This window comes from Pezoporus wallicus, unplaced genomic scaffold, assembly GCF_028554395.1.
Source record: "Pezoporus wallicus isolate ANWC-B61680 ecotype Strahan unplaced genomic scaffold, APGP_CSIRO_Pwel_v1 contig_7524, whole genome shotgun sequence".
Classification (NCBI taxonomy): Eukaryota; Metazoa; Chordata; class Aves; order Psittaciformes; family Psittacidae; genus Pezoporus; species Pezoporus wallicus.
In genome coordinates this window covers 97,825-111,310 of record NW_026636854.1, presented here as the reverse complement: position 1 = coordinate 111,310, position 13,486 = coordinate 97,825, and the positions used below count along the sequence as shown (strand labels likewise).

Genomic DNA, 13,486 nt, shown 5'->3' with positions numbered 1-13,486 from the left:
GCTGCCAAAGTAATTGAGAAAAATGCACTGGCAATATCCATTGTGGCATCCCACTTGGCTGCCTTTGACTCCAGTTCATATTGAAGTTCTAGCATGTCCAGTACGGCAGCACTCAATGGTGGTGTGACTTCATTCAGGCCACGATAGTCTACTGTTAGTCTCCGCTTGCTGTTAGACTTGCGCACTGGCCATATGGGGCTATTAAAGGGTGAGTGGGTACTGCTGATCATTCCTTGGCTCTGCAGTCTATGGATCAGCTCATGGATGGGAATCAGGGAGTCTTGGTTGGTGTGATATCTCTGCCGGTGCACTGTTGTGGTCATGACTGGCACTTGGTGTTCTTCAACCTTCAGCAACCCCACAACAGAAGGATCCTCTGAGAGACCAAGCAAGGCAGACAGTTGCTTAATTTCCTCCATCTCCAAGGCAGCTATACCAAAACCCATCGGTACCCTTTTGGGTCTTTGAAGTACCCTCTCCTGAGGTAGTCTATGCCAAGGATGCATGGAGCCTCTGGACCAGTCACAATAGGGTGCTTTTGCCACTCCTTCCCAGGACGGCTGATTTCAGCCTCCAGTACAGCAAACTCTTGGGATCCTCCTGTCACTCCAGAAATATAGATGGGTTCCACCCCTTGACAGCTTGATGGCATCAGGGTACACTGTGCACCAGTATCTACTAGAGCCTTATACTCCTGTGGGACTGATGAGTCAGTCCATCTGATACAGTCCAGTAAACCAACTATCCCTCTCCCCCACCTGGCTGATGGCAGGGCCCCTCTAATAGTGATCATAAGATTCTCCACTTACTTGTAGAAAGGAATTAGTATTCCTTCTCACAGGAGCTGAAGTAAAATCAGCTCTTCCACTCTATCTGGGAAGCTGCTCACCAAATACTGGAGCAGCAACTTTCTTGTGAGGATCATCCTTGACTGTTCTTTTCCTCCTCCATTCTCACACCTGTTCATCCAGAACTGAGGTAGGTTTTCCATCCCACTTTGTCATGTCTTCTCCATGACCCCACAGGTAAAACCATAGGGTGGCCTGTGGCGCGTACCTCCTTTGTCTTCCCTCTTGGGCAATAGGGTGCCTTCTGTTAATAGCTGAGGCACAGGTTGGCACACGTTGGGAGTTGGACAGATCATCTCTCAGTTGTTCTAACTCCTAGGTCAGGAGCTTTTCCACAGCTGAAATGACAGAAAGGGTGAGACTGTCTTCAAACTCTCGGAATTGCAGACTCACTTCATCCACTGTTGATGGTGCTGCCTCACTTCAGGTCATTAATAGTGTTAGGTGTCCCTGCCCATGGCAGGGGGGTTGGAACTAGATGATCTTAAGGTCCTTTCCAACCCTAACGATTCTATGATTCTATGATTAATGCCAGTGAGTGGGCATATGATGATGGCACGCTCCATGTAAGTTTCTGCCACATGGGTCATGTACATTCGACTTCATCTGGATGTACGGGTGCATTACCAGTACATGACTTATGGTAGATCATCTCTAGAACAGCTAATTCCCTCAGGTACCAGAGGCCTCTCTCTAGTGTGGTTCACTTGGCTGAGCAACACATAACATTATCCTTGTAGGGAAACCTTTCCTTCAAGGCTGCCAAGAGCCTCCTCCAAAGGCTGAGGGACTGTTTCTCTTTTGCAATCACTTTGTCAGTTCCCCCTTCCCTGGCAAGTGATCCCAGCTGCTTGGCTTCCCTACCTTCTAGTTTGTGACCCCATTGTCCCAGCATCAGAGCAACCAGGTGACAATGTGCTATTTTCCCTTATTGCACGGCTTGGTCGAGGTCTGGGATCAAGAAGTTACCTCTTCCTCCGATTCTTGTAGTAATTCCTGTTGTTCAGATGTTGTCCCCTCTAGTTCATGCATTGGGTTTTCATCTTCCTTCAGTGCACAAGTTGCTTTTTGTGGCTCTCTTTTGCTTTTCGCCTTGCTTATAAGGGCAACTGATATTGGCATGGATTGGCCCTTTGGTTCAGCTGCAGTTTCCATCACTGTGGTTGGAGTAGCTGCTGTGCCTGTTGTCAGAGTTTGAGTAGCTGCTGTGCTTGTTGCTTGGGATGGAGTAGCTGCATTGTGTGTTGCTTTGCCATCAGATCCAGACACATCTTCTTCCCCATGAAGGTACTGGATAGTGTTGAGCAGGGCTTTGTAGGAGTAGGCCAAGCCCCAGCACATTGAAATAATTTGTTCCTCTCCGGTACTGCCAGGACAACAGCACCCATTTCCTAATTTTTCTGATAATTTTTCTGGATTCTGCATTTGTTCAGGAGTGATGTTCCAAAGCACTGGAGGGGCAAAATGGCTTAAGTGCTTGCCCATATGTTCCCCCACAACCTGCCACTCATGACTGTCCAGCAGCAGGGAAGATCTCATGGTGGTATTCTTTGACAGTCACTTAACTTTAAACAAGACCCAAGCCTGACCCTGCTGAACTTCCAAGATCAGACAAAATAGGGGGTTCTCAACGTGGTATGGCCATGGGTAAAACACATGCAGCATGTGCAGCAACATGCTGATCCCCAGCAAAAGCAGCAGGCTGGCTTCAAGGGTATTCAAAGGATATTCAAAATCTTTACATTTTTGAAATGCTACTGTAAATAGCCTGGTGGGGTAGCGGAGGGTGTGAGGGGATGTCTCCTTCATAGGTTGACCCTCCAAGGTGGAAGAAAATGATGTGTAATTGATAACGATTCCCATTAAATGCCTCCCAAAATACAGACATGACAGCCACATGGAGAACGCATGCCAGACCAGTTTCATGATCAATGAGTCTATTGTATTACAAGTCATTACCATCAAGTGCAAAAAAACAAGAACTGTAGCCCAGGACCCAAACCCGATAAACACCAAAACACCAAATGCTGGCTGCAAGTAAAGTATGAAATGCTGAAACACTAAGACCAAGCTCAACAACTCTGAGAGCAAATACATCAACATTGTGATGAGTAACTATTAATCCAAAACAATGACTGTTTATCACAAATACAATTAGACACACTCTGGTCAAACCTGTCGTTATTTCAACCCTTTGTGCCCCACCTTGGGCACCAGAAAGAACTATTGTGGTTTAAGCCCAGCCAGTAACACAGAACCACGCAGCCTCTCGCTCACTCTCCCCCATTCTTCCCTCTCCTGTTCCCGGAGGGATGGGTAGGAGAATCCAAAGAATCCCACAGGTTGAGGTAAGAACAGTCCAGTATCTAAAGTACAATACAAAACCACTACTACTACTACCAATAATAATAATGATAAGGGAAATAACAAGGTGAGAGAATATAAAACTAAAAGGGGAATAAGAAAACAATGAACACAAGTGATGCAAAATACAATTGCTCACCACCCGTCCACTGATACCCAGCCCGACCCGAGCAGCAATCTGGGTCTTCTGGATGACTCTCCCCAGTTTATATACTGAATCCATCACTTTCTTATACCTACACAGATTGTCTAAACTCCACTGGGCACAGAACCCAACCTGACGTTTTAAATAGTCTGGATTATCTGTCCACTTCTCAAGCAGGATCAGTTGGTCGCTAATGCATGATTGAGAAACTGTCAGTTTATTTTCACCTGCAATGACAGCAAAAAGTATGTTATAAACTAGTGACAAGTTCAGTTAAAAGTAGTAACATTCTACAAATGCAGTAGATCCCCCCCTTTAACCTATTACAAACAGCATAAATTTCTTTCCCCAAGCAGATGTGCATTGACTTCACGCTCCAATATACCAGTCCTCAGCACAGAGATTCATCAAGAGACTATTATATCACAGCTGTTCTCCATCTCTCTAACAGAGATTTATTTCCTTTCAAATAACCAAGGTCTTACATCATAAGTCTTTATGCAGCAATTTTGAAGCTGAGAAGAACTGAGTTTCCACAAATCCTGTAATGGTTTGTGGGTGGGGTGTCGTTAAAGCAATAAGTATTTTTTCCTGCTTGCAAATACCCAATCATAGCTGTTCTCTACCTGTAATAGATTTATTTCAGTGACAAAGGCCTCATGGCATGAGTCTTTCTACAGCAATTTCCAACTGGGAAGGACTGCACTGAGTTTCAGCAAATATTTCAAGAGTTTGCAGGAGTAGAGGGATGTCAATAAAGCAATAAATATTTCTTGTCTAAGTGGACAAACATTTTTCTTCCATATTTGTGTTTACATCAACCCAGCCTCTCATGCTCCCAACTTACAGTAGAAGCATAGTATAGCTGTTAAGAGCAGTATCAGGCTAATACTTACTTGTTTGTGCAAACTTCTCCAGTGCTATTAGTGCAAAAAGCATCACTGTCGGATGGGACTGGAAGTTCTAAACATGGGCAGGAAGAAAAGTTATTTAATAAATACCCAGCACAGATGGGTAGGAGAAGCTGTTAGTCTGCCACAGAATGCTTAAGGTTGAAGGGGAACTCCACAGCTCCTCTAGTTCAGCCTCCTGTGGAAAGCTGGTTTGAGATCAGGCTGCTCAGTGCCTTGTCCTAGTGACTTCTAATTATCTCCAAGGATGGAGATACTAGAGACTCTCTGGAATCTCAACTTTCTGTAACAGATATTACCAGTATTTACCAAATATGACCCTAATTTTTCACAATAATAACAAAAAAATGCATTTTAATTGCTATAAATAGATACATACAAAAAGATGGAAGACACTTACCAGGCTGTAAAGTAAATATTCCAATATGCCTGGGCTGAGTAAGCCTATGCTTGCAGGACCTACAAGGACATTAAAAGATAAACACATCCATGGGAACTATCATATACTCATCATTGCACAGACCTTTTAAACACAAGACAAAAACTAAAGAACAAGAACTTCTCAGCAAAGCAGAACTATAATGTAGAATCCTTGAATCATTTGCTGTGGAAGGGACCTTACAGCTCATCCAGTTCCAACTCCCTGCCATGGGCAGGGACACCTTCCACTAGAGCAGCTTGATCCAAGCCCCGTCCAACCTGGCCTTGAACACTGCCAGGGATGGGACAGCCACAGCTTCTCTGGGTAACTTGTGCCAGTGCCTCAGAACCCTCAAGGGGAAGAACTTCTGCCTAAAATCTCATCTCAATCTCCCCTCTGGCAAATTGCAGCCACACCCCTTATCCTGTCTCTACAGGCCTTTGTCCAAAGCCCCTCTCCAGGTTTCGTGTAGCCCCTAAAGTAGTACCTAAACTGGAAGTTGCTCTAAGGTCTCCCCAAAGCCTTCTCCAGGCTGAACAAGCCCAGCTCTCACAGCCTTTCTCCAGAGCAGAGCTGCTCCAGCCCTCAGAGCATCCTTGTGTCCTCCTCTGGACTCTCTTGAGCAGGTCCAAGTCCCAATGTATGTAGAACAATTATCATTGTTCCCAGTCAAATATTTGGTACACATTTAATAATTACACAGTTACTGGCAAATTACAAACATATTTGGTTTACTGTGGAGACAGTGTTCTCACAGGAGAATGGATAATTGGTACATAAACTCTGAATAATCCTGAAAGATACATCAAGGCCATGAGAGACCTGAAGAAGCCCTGAAACACTGTGTGCTTAATCAAGAGAGAGGTACAAGGGAACCCAACTCTGGCATCTACAAACTCAAACAAATTGCAGTGAGTTCCAACACAGCATTAACAGATTTGCTGCCTGAGCTGATACAGCAAGATCTCTGTCCACTAAAATGAAAGTAGAGACAGTATCTAATTTTGACTTAGTGATGGGACAAGGGGTAATGGGTTCAAACTTAAACAGGGGAAGTTTAGGCTAAATATATGGAAGAAGTTCTTTACTCTGAGGGTGGTGAGGCACTGGAATGGGTTGCCCAAGGAAGTTGTGAATGCTCCATCCCTGGCGGTGTTCAAGGCCGGGTTGGACAGAGCCTTGGGTGACATGGTTTAACGTGAGGTGTCCCTGCCCATGGAAGGGGAGCTGGAACTAGATGATCTTAAGGTCCTTTCCAACCCTAACTATTCTATGATTCTATAACAGGGTAGAAGTATTACAGTATGAAAAAGCTTCCTGCCCTTGTTCTTTACTTTTTTTGACAGAAACACTGAATTTTTCTAATAACCATTAGGTGATACCAGACAACCACTTTTTATTCCTTTTCCTGTCCACTTTCAGAAAAAGATCAAAGAGGTAGATAAAAAAATCAACCATCAGCAGGAAAGTAACTAAATCGTCAGTTTCCAGCAGGGTACTAGAAATGGCAAGGAATAAAAATGTATGTATGAGAAGACACCTTAAAATAGAATCCCAGCAATTTTCTTTTAAGTAACATAGAAGAGGGAATCTTTTCTGTGACCTACAATAGAACAATACATATTTAGAAGGAAAAAAAAAACATTTTTTGTTTCTATACAGCTTCTAAGTTTACTAATTTGATACTCCTGCCTACTGGTAAAAGAACTATGTGTTCTCAGTAATTCACACACAGCCAGAGTAGATCCACAGAAGAGACTGGTGACCAGTACTGAGGCAATATACCATAAGCAAACACTGATCCACAATCACTAACCACACATCAGAAAGATTTGATGCTTTTCAAGTATGTGGGATTGTGAACGGCTCATTCAGACCCAAGCTAGGGAGTGCTCAATGTTTTAATCACACAGTAGATTTTCACACGAGGTCTCCCCGCAATGTGAAACATTATTCAGTTCTAAGACAATGTTTCTGAACTTGTCTGCAGTATGAGTGCTACAGCAGATGGTGCCTCAGTGAGCCAAGTGCAAGCTTCCTGAAGAATCCCACAGCTTTACCTGCTAATTTCTCTGCTAAGCAGCCCAGCACTGCCGTTGTATTCCGGTGTTTGGCAGGGTGACAAGCATCCTGGCAAGCAGCAGCTCCACTTAAGTTTAATATTTCAGTTAACTTCTGTAATGCATCCTGAAAAAGATAAATCAGAAGTCTCATCATCAGTGTCAGATACAATTTTCCCCCTAAATCAATATAGTATAACCAATTATTTTTATATTATATTACTGAAGTCAGTATCACATCACAGACAGCACAGGATGGTTATCTTTTAAGATAAGAAGGTAATACAGAACAGATGGGAAGAAAAGTTCAACATAACCAAGAGTTATAACTTTACAATTAGCACCAAATTGGTCACTGGTGTGATCAACAACTCAGGACACTCTGGACACTGACAAGTAACCTACCTATAGCAATACAAATTAGACAAGTAGACAAAGGCAAACTACCAACCAGCATATCTGGCACACCACCTACTCTGTTTCCAGTGTCCTAAAACTCACACCCTTTCCAAACTAAAAGGGCAGTTTCAGACTTTAGAATTCAGAATCGAAGAGATAATTTCCCCAAAAAAGAGCCCACAATCCCCATCATAAATTTAGGAAGCTGTCAGCTTTGCAAGATATCATAAATTATGTTCTTGAGAGAATAAATGGCTTTCTGTAGCCACATTAATTTAGGAAGTCACCAGTGAGGGTAATTGTCCTGGGTTCAGCTATAGCAGTTATTTTCCTCCTTCCTAGTAGCTGGTGCAGTGACATGTTTTCAACTTTAGCCTGAGAACAGTGCTGATAGCAACAATTAAAAACATCAGTGTGTTTAGTAATGTTTACGCCGATCAAGGAATTTTAGTTTCATGCTCTGCCAGTGAGGAGGGGCACAAGAAGCCAGGAGGAAGCAGAGACAGGACACCTGACACAAACTAGCCAAAGGGGTATTCCATTCCACAGCACATCATGCCCAGTATGGAAACTGAGGGGAGTTACTCAGAAGCCAAATCTCTGCTCGGGATTAGTTACTGGACTGTTCTTATCTTAACCTGTGGGATTTACATTCTTTTGATTGTCCTTCCCATCCCTCTGGGAGTGTGGGGGGAAGGGGGGGGGGAGGGAGTGACCGATACCCAGCCTGACTGGATCAGCGACCTGGCCTTTCAGGTAACTCCCACAGTTTCTATACTGGGCATGACGTACTGTGGTATGGAATACCCCCTTGGCTAGTTTAGGTCAGACGTCCTGTCTCTGCTCCCTCCTGGCTTCCCGTACCCCTCCTTGCTGGCAGAGCATGAGACTGACAAGTCCTTGATCAGGGTAAGCATTACTTAACAACTAAAACACTGGTGTGTTATCAGCACTGTTCTCAGGCTAAAGTAAAAAACACAGCACTGCACCAGCTACTAAAAAGGAGAAAAATAACCATTACAGTTGAACCCAGGACAAGTGGTCAGTGAAAGGTATTCTAATTTGCCAAAACTCTTATCTAAATATTTCATAGTTAAAAATACTTCACGTGTTTAACTTAACACACACTGGTGTTGTATTGCTTATGCACAGGGCAGTAACAAATTCAGTAGGGACTTGTGAATGTGCAGCTTCCAGAACTGGAGAACAGAAAGACAGAACTTGGACTACTTTCATGGTATCTGCACAGCATACATGTACCACAGGGCAGTAGAGGACAGCAGGAAAAGCAGCTGAAGACCAAAGGCCTCTTGTTCTTTGCCATCAACAGCATACCCCCCACCCCCAAGCTTCTAGCATTAAGTAGCAATTATCATAGAATCATAGAATAGTTAGGGTTGGAAAGGACCTTAAGATCATCAAGTTCCAATACCCTTGCCATGGGCAGGGACACCTCACACTAAACCATGTCACCCAAGACTGTCCAACCCGGCCTTGAACACCACCAGGGATGGAGCATTCACAACTTCCTTGGGCAACACATTCCAGTGCCTCACCACCCTTACAGTAAAGAACTTCCTCCTTATATCTAATCTAAACTTCCCCTGTTTAAGTTTGAACCCATTACCCCTTGTCCTATCACTAGTCTCTAATGAAGAGTCCCTCCCCAGCATCCCTATAGGCCCCCTTCAGATACTGGAAGGCTGCTATGAGGTCTCCACGCAGCCTTCTCTTCTCCAGGCTGAACAGCCCCAACTCTCTCAAGTGTGCCTTCATATGGGAGGTGATCCAGTCCCCTGATCATCCTTGTGGCCCTCCTCTGGACCTGCTCCAACAGTTCCATGTCCTTTTTATGTTAAGGACTCCAGAACTGCACACAATACTCCAAGTGAGGTCTCACAATAGCAGAGTAGAGGGGCAGGATCACCTTCTTTGACTTGCTGGTCACACTCCTTTTGATGCAGCACAGGATACAGTTGGATTTCTGGGCTGCGAGCACACACTGCTGGCTCGTGTTCAGTTTCTCATTGACCAACATTATATATCATACCAATTTATAATTATATAGCAAGTCACCACAAATTACTCCAAATTGCAAGTCACAGCCATTTTCTGAACAGCTCACAGTTTTGCATCACTGGTGAAACCCTCTCAGGAGCTATCATGGGTGTGACAACCACGAATAACTGAAATTCAGCCACAGGTAAATACGTTTGCCTTAGACTCACTTTTGTTGGCAGCGGACATTCATCAAGTAGCAGTGTTATAACAGCTGGTCCCAGGGGATCTTCTAATGGAATAACTCTAATTAAAGATTGGACCACTTCCAACCAGCCTTCATCTGTCAACCACAAAACAGAAGTAACACTCGGAATTAACACTGCAATCCTGAAATGTTCAAAATACATCCCTAAATGTAAATTGAAGAACAACCCAACAGTTTACCTTTTACATCAATATCTTAGTTGGCAGTAGGTTAGAAGTTTAAATTCAAGGAGAAAAAAAGTTTACAGCAGCTTGGATAATAGTGAACCCCTCTCTTGTTTGGAGAACAGTCTTGCCCAGGCCAGAGCATCCTTGAGCTCCCACTGGTATTAGGAAGGAACACTCATGACCAATATGGACAAGCACTTTGTTCCAGTGAGATACTCTAAGAGTTCAGTGTCCAATATCAACACTTAAATGTGAAATGCTGCATTCATGATGACACTGAGGAAGTATTTCTTCTAGCAAGAATCGGAGGACTCTTCCTGAGTTCCCTCAAGTGGGAAGACATGGGCCTCTGAGGAACTGTATTAGTTTGTCCCATGCCTGGTGGTCTAAAGAAAATATTTTCCTAAGGAACAGCTCTCACTGCTTAATGAGTAGACAACAGCCTCTATTTGCAAGTATACAATAATCCACATATAAGATGTTAAACTACTAATAGAGTAAACAGATTTGGATTTACAAGAAAGTAGTTCCCTTCAAAGTGAAAATATAGACAGAGTCTGTATCTGCATATAGAAGAGTGAGGTTAAAGACACTTAGTGCTCCCTTCAACAGTGACAAGTAAATAGGTAATACACTGGAGTTTGAGTTTGCTTGAACATTCCCCTGAAAAACATTTACTGAAGTGTTGTAATATCTAATCAGGTTGATTTAATTATGATGATCTAGAAATATATTTCTTAAGACCAGTAGCAACTCTACCAAGAGACAAAAATCTTGAGCTGAGAGAATTTCTCCAACTGTAACAAAGTTGAAACAGCCTGTGCTGACAAAGCTCATAATGCAGAACTTAGGGACAGGGTTGGAACAACTATATCAATAAAGGAGAGGTGAGCACAGCAAAACCCCAGACAAAAAGTATGTACTATTTGCCAGCACAGGAGCACATGGGTTTAAACCATGTCTACCATACACATCTAGGTTGGCTCTGCCTTGCTGTAGACAGACATGCTTTGTAGCTTATGGTTTAATGCCGTTATGAGTTTTGGGCATCCGCTGGATGCTTCTAGAGAATTCACATGGGAAGTTTAACAGAGTTCAAAGCTGAGGCAAAGGCAATAAGGCTCAGTGAAGCTTCTGAAGAGTAGAACCGTATTCTGGATCCCAACTCTCTAGAGCTACATCAAATCATAACTCATATTGCTCACATGCATTTGTCCTTGCAAAGAAAAGGGGGTTGTGGCTTTTTCTGGGCTGTTTTTTTTTTGGTTTTGGTTTTGGTTTTGTTTGTGCTTTGGAGCCACAACTGAAATGCCCAACACAATGCCTTGATACCTGTTTCTGCCATTTCATGCAACGTGATCATTGAATAAGGAGGCTCCTGGTCACTGAAAGAGATATTACACAGGTCAAATTTTATGCACAATCATCAACATAATACACTAAATGATAATACACAGACAGAAAATTACTCCAGTATTTAACAAAAGGAAGTTTCATAGGCTGCAGACTGCTAATGCCACTTTCAGATCTGAAACACAGATGGGAATGGAGCCTCTCTCTGTCTCAAAATCAACATTTTCATATCTATAATAGCTGATGAATAAAATGGTGATCCATATCTGCATATCTAAAAGCTGAACATAATCCTTAGGCTTAGTGCTGCTCATTAGCAGGGTTCCCTGGAGTATGATACGAGACTGCCCTTGGCTCACTTCACAATCTCTGGTACAGTGCACAAGGGACACAGCTTAAACATACTTTCCCCCAGAAATTCTCTGCTAAATATATAAACACTAAAACCGAACAAAACAAAAAACACCCACAAAACTGAAATGTAAGCCACCTGCAAGCATCACAGACTTCAAACTCAGTAACAAGAACGTAAGAGGTAGGTAAGACAGTTGAACAGAAGCTATTTAACCCAGTCGCCTTTCCAACATGAAAACCATTAAGAGTTCAAATTAGATCAGTTCCTAAGGCTTGGTGCTGGAGCAAGGACAAGAAGCTATGGCCAGGTCTGCCCATTTGAGCATTCACTGCTACTGGGAGTTCCTAAAGCAAGATCTCAAAATCCTATTCAGTAAGCAGCACAGAAATCATTCACGACAGCATGTCCTAAATGCTATGTTTGGGCACTGCAGATTAACCCCAGGCTTAGAATGATACGTGCCATGCTCAACTTCTATCACACAGCTCTGAAATTAAATTAGAAATTTAAAATACAGATAAATTTTAGAAAATTTCAACACAGATTAATCATACAGATAATAAAACTTTCCATAGAAGGAAAAAAGAAGCTTATAAAAGGTGGAAGTGAGGACAGGCTGCCTGGGAAGAATACAGGGACACTGACCAGGAAGCTAGGAACCAGGTCAGGAAAGCTAAGGCCCACTTAGAATTGAGGCTGGCCAGGGATATCAAGGATAACAGGAAAGTCTTCTATAGATATGTTGCCACCAAAAGGAAATCTAAGAATAATGTGGCCCTCTCTGGAAGGAAACAGAAGCACTAGCTAGCCTGGATTTGGAGAAGGATGAGGTTCTCAGTGAATTCTTCGCCTCAGTCTTCACCAGCAAGTGCTTTGGCAACACTGCTCAAGTCTTAGAAGGCAGATACAGGGACTGAAAATGAAGACCTTAGGCCCACTATAGGAAAGGATCAGATTTGAGATCATCTTAAAAACCTGAACATGCACAAGTCCATGTGACCTCATTAAATCCATCCGCGGGTCCTAAAGAAGCTGATGGATGAAGTTGCTAAGCCACTGTCCATCATATTTGGAAAATCATGTCAGTCAGGTGAAGTTCCCGATGACTGGAAAGAGGGAAATATAACCCCCATTTTCAAGAAGGGGAAAATGGATGACCCAGGGAACTACAGACCAGTCAGTCTCACCTCCGTGCCTGGCAAAATCTTGGAGCAGATTCTCCTGGAAGGAGGCACATGAAAAACAACAAGGTGCTTGGTGACAGCCAGCATGGCTTCACTAAGGGGAAATCCTGCCTGACCAATTTGGTGGCTTTCTATGAAGGGGCAACGGAACTGATGAAAAGAGGCAGAGCAGTTGATATAATCTACCTGGACTTGTGCAAAGCCTTTGACACTGTCCTGTACGACACCCTTGTATCTAAGCTGGAAAGACATGAATTTGTTAGATGGACCACTCTGCTTCAAGTCTAGCAGAACAGCTCCTTAAACTTTTTTTTCAGACATATTTAGAGAGTTTGCCTTGTTAACAGACCCCTCCATTATTCATAACCATAGCTCTTTGTCTTATCTGCAAGAACTTGCAATATTTAGCTGCATTATAAAACTAGCTGGGGCTTGCCAGCTGCTTTAATACAAAACAAGGGAAACCAATATTCCAGTACAGACCATGTTTGGGCTCCTCACGACCAGACATCAAAGGAATGAGTCTAGCAGAAGGCTTCCAAGATGGCTGATGGCTGAAAATAAGTCACAGAAGCAGAAGCTATGAGAAATAGGTTTGTTCATCCATAAGGGGGAGCAGTGGAAAGGAGAAGAAATCATACTGCTGTCTGCAACTATGTAATGGGAAAGAGCAGAGAGGATATTCAGACTTTTCAGAGGTGCATGCAATAGGGGTGTGTTAGAATATGGTAAATTCCAACTTTTAAAACTATTTACTATTTAAGTCATGGGCATGGGCAAACACTAGAACAGGTACCCAAGGATGCGGAGGATTCTCTATATCATGAAAATGTTCAACACTTGACTGGGTAAAATCGTGAGCCACCTGCTCCTGCTAGACCTGGGTTTTAAGCAGGAGGCTGGAGTGGATGATCTTCATAAGGTCCCTTCCAACCCATGTGGTTATGGGAGTCTCAAAGTATTTCACTGGAGTCTGTATTAAATAAGAAACACAGTAGCTTCAGGAATTTATC

General features: G+C 43.1%; 1 protein-coding gene across 2 annotated transcripts in view; it reads right to left on the bottom strand.

Moving 5' to 3' along the window:
- Window positions 1-13,486, bottom strand: part of LOC130595284 (RING finger and SPRY domain-containing protein 1-like) — a 62,487-nt gene that overhangs the window by 20,488 nt on the left and 28,513 nt on the right. For both annotated transcript variants that reach the window (XM_057401880.1, XM_057401881.1), the window contains exons 4-9: window positions 10,914-10,966; window positions 9,377-9,489; window positions 6,750-6,876; window positions 4,669-4,727; window positions 4,254-4,320; window positions 3,453-3,584 (exon numbers count right to left, since the gene is read on the bottom strand). In XM_057401880.1, coding sequence (XP_057257863.1) covers window positions 3,453-3,584; window positions 4,254-4,320; window positions 4,669-4,727; window positions 6,750-6,876; window positions 9,377-9,489; window positions 10,914-10,966 — 551 coding nt within the window. The remainder of the gene's footprint in view (window positions 1-3,452; window positions 3,585-4,253; window positions 4,321-4,668; window positions 4,728-6,749; window positions 6,877-9,376; window positions 9,490-10,913; window positions 10,967-13,486) is intronic.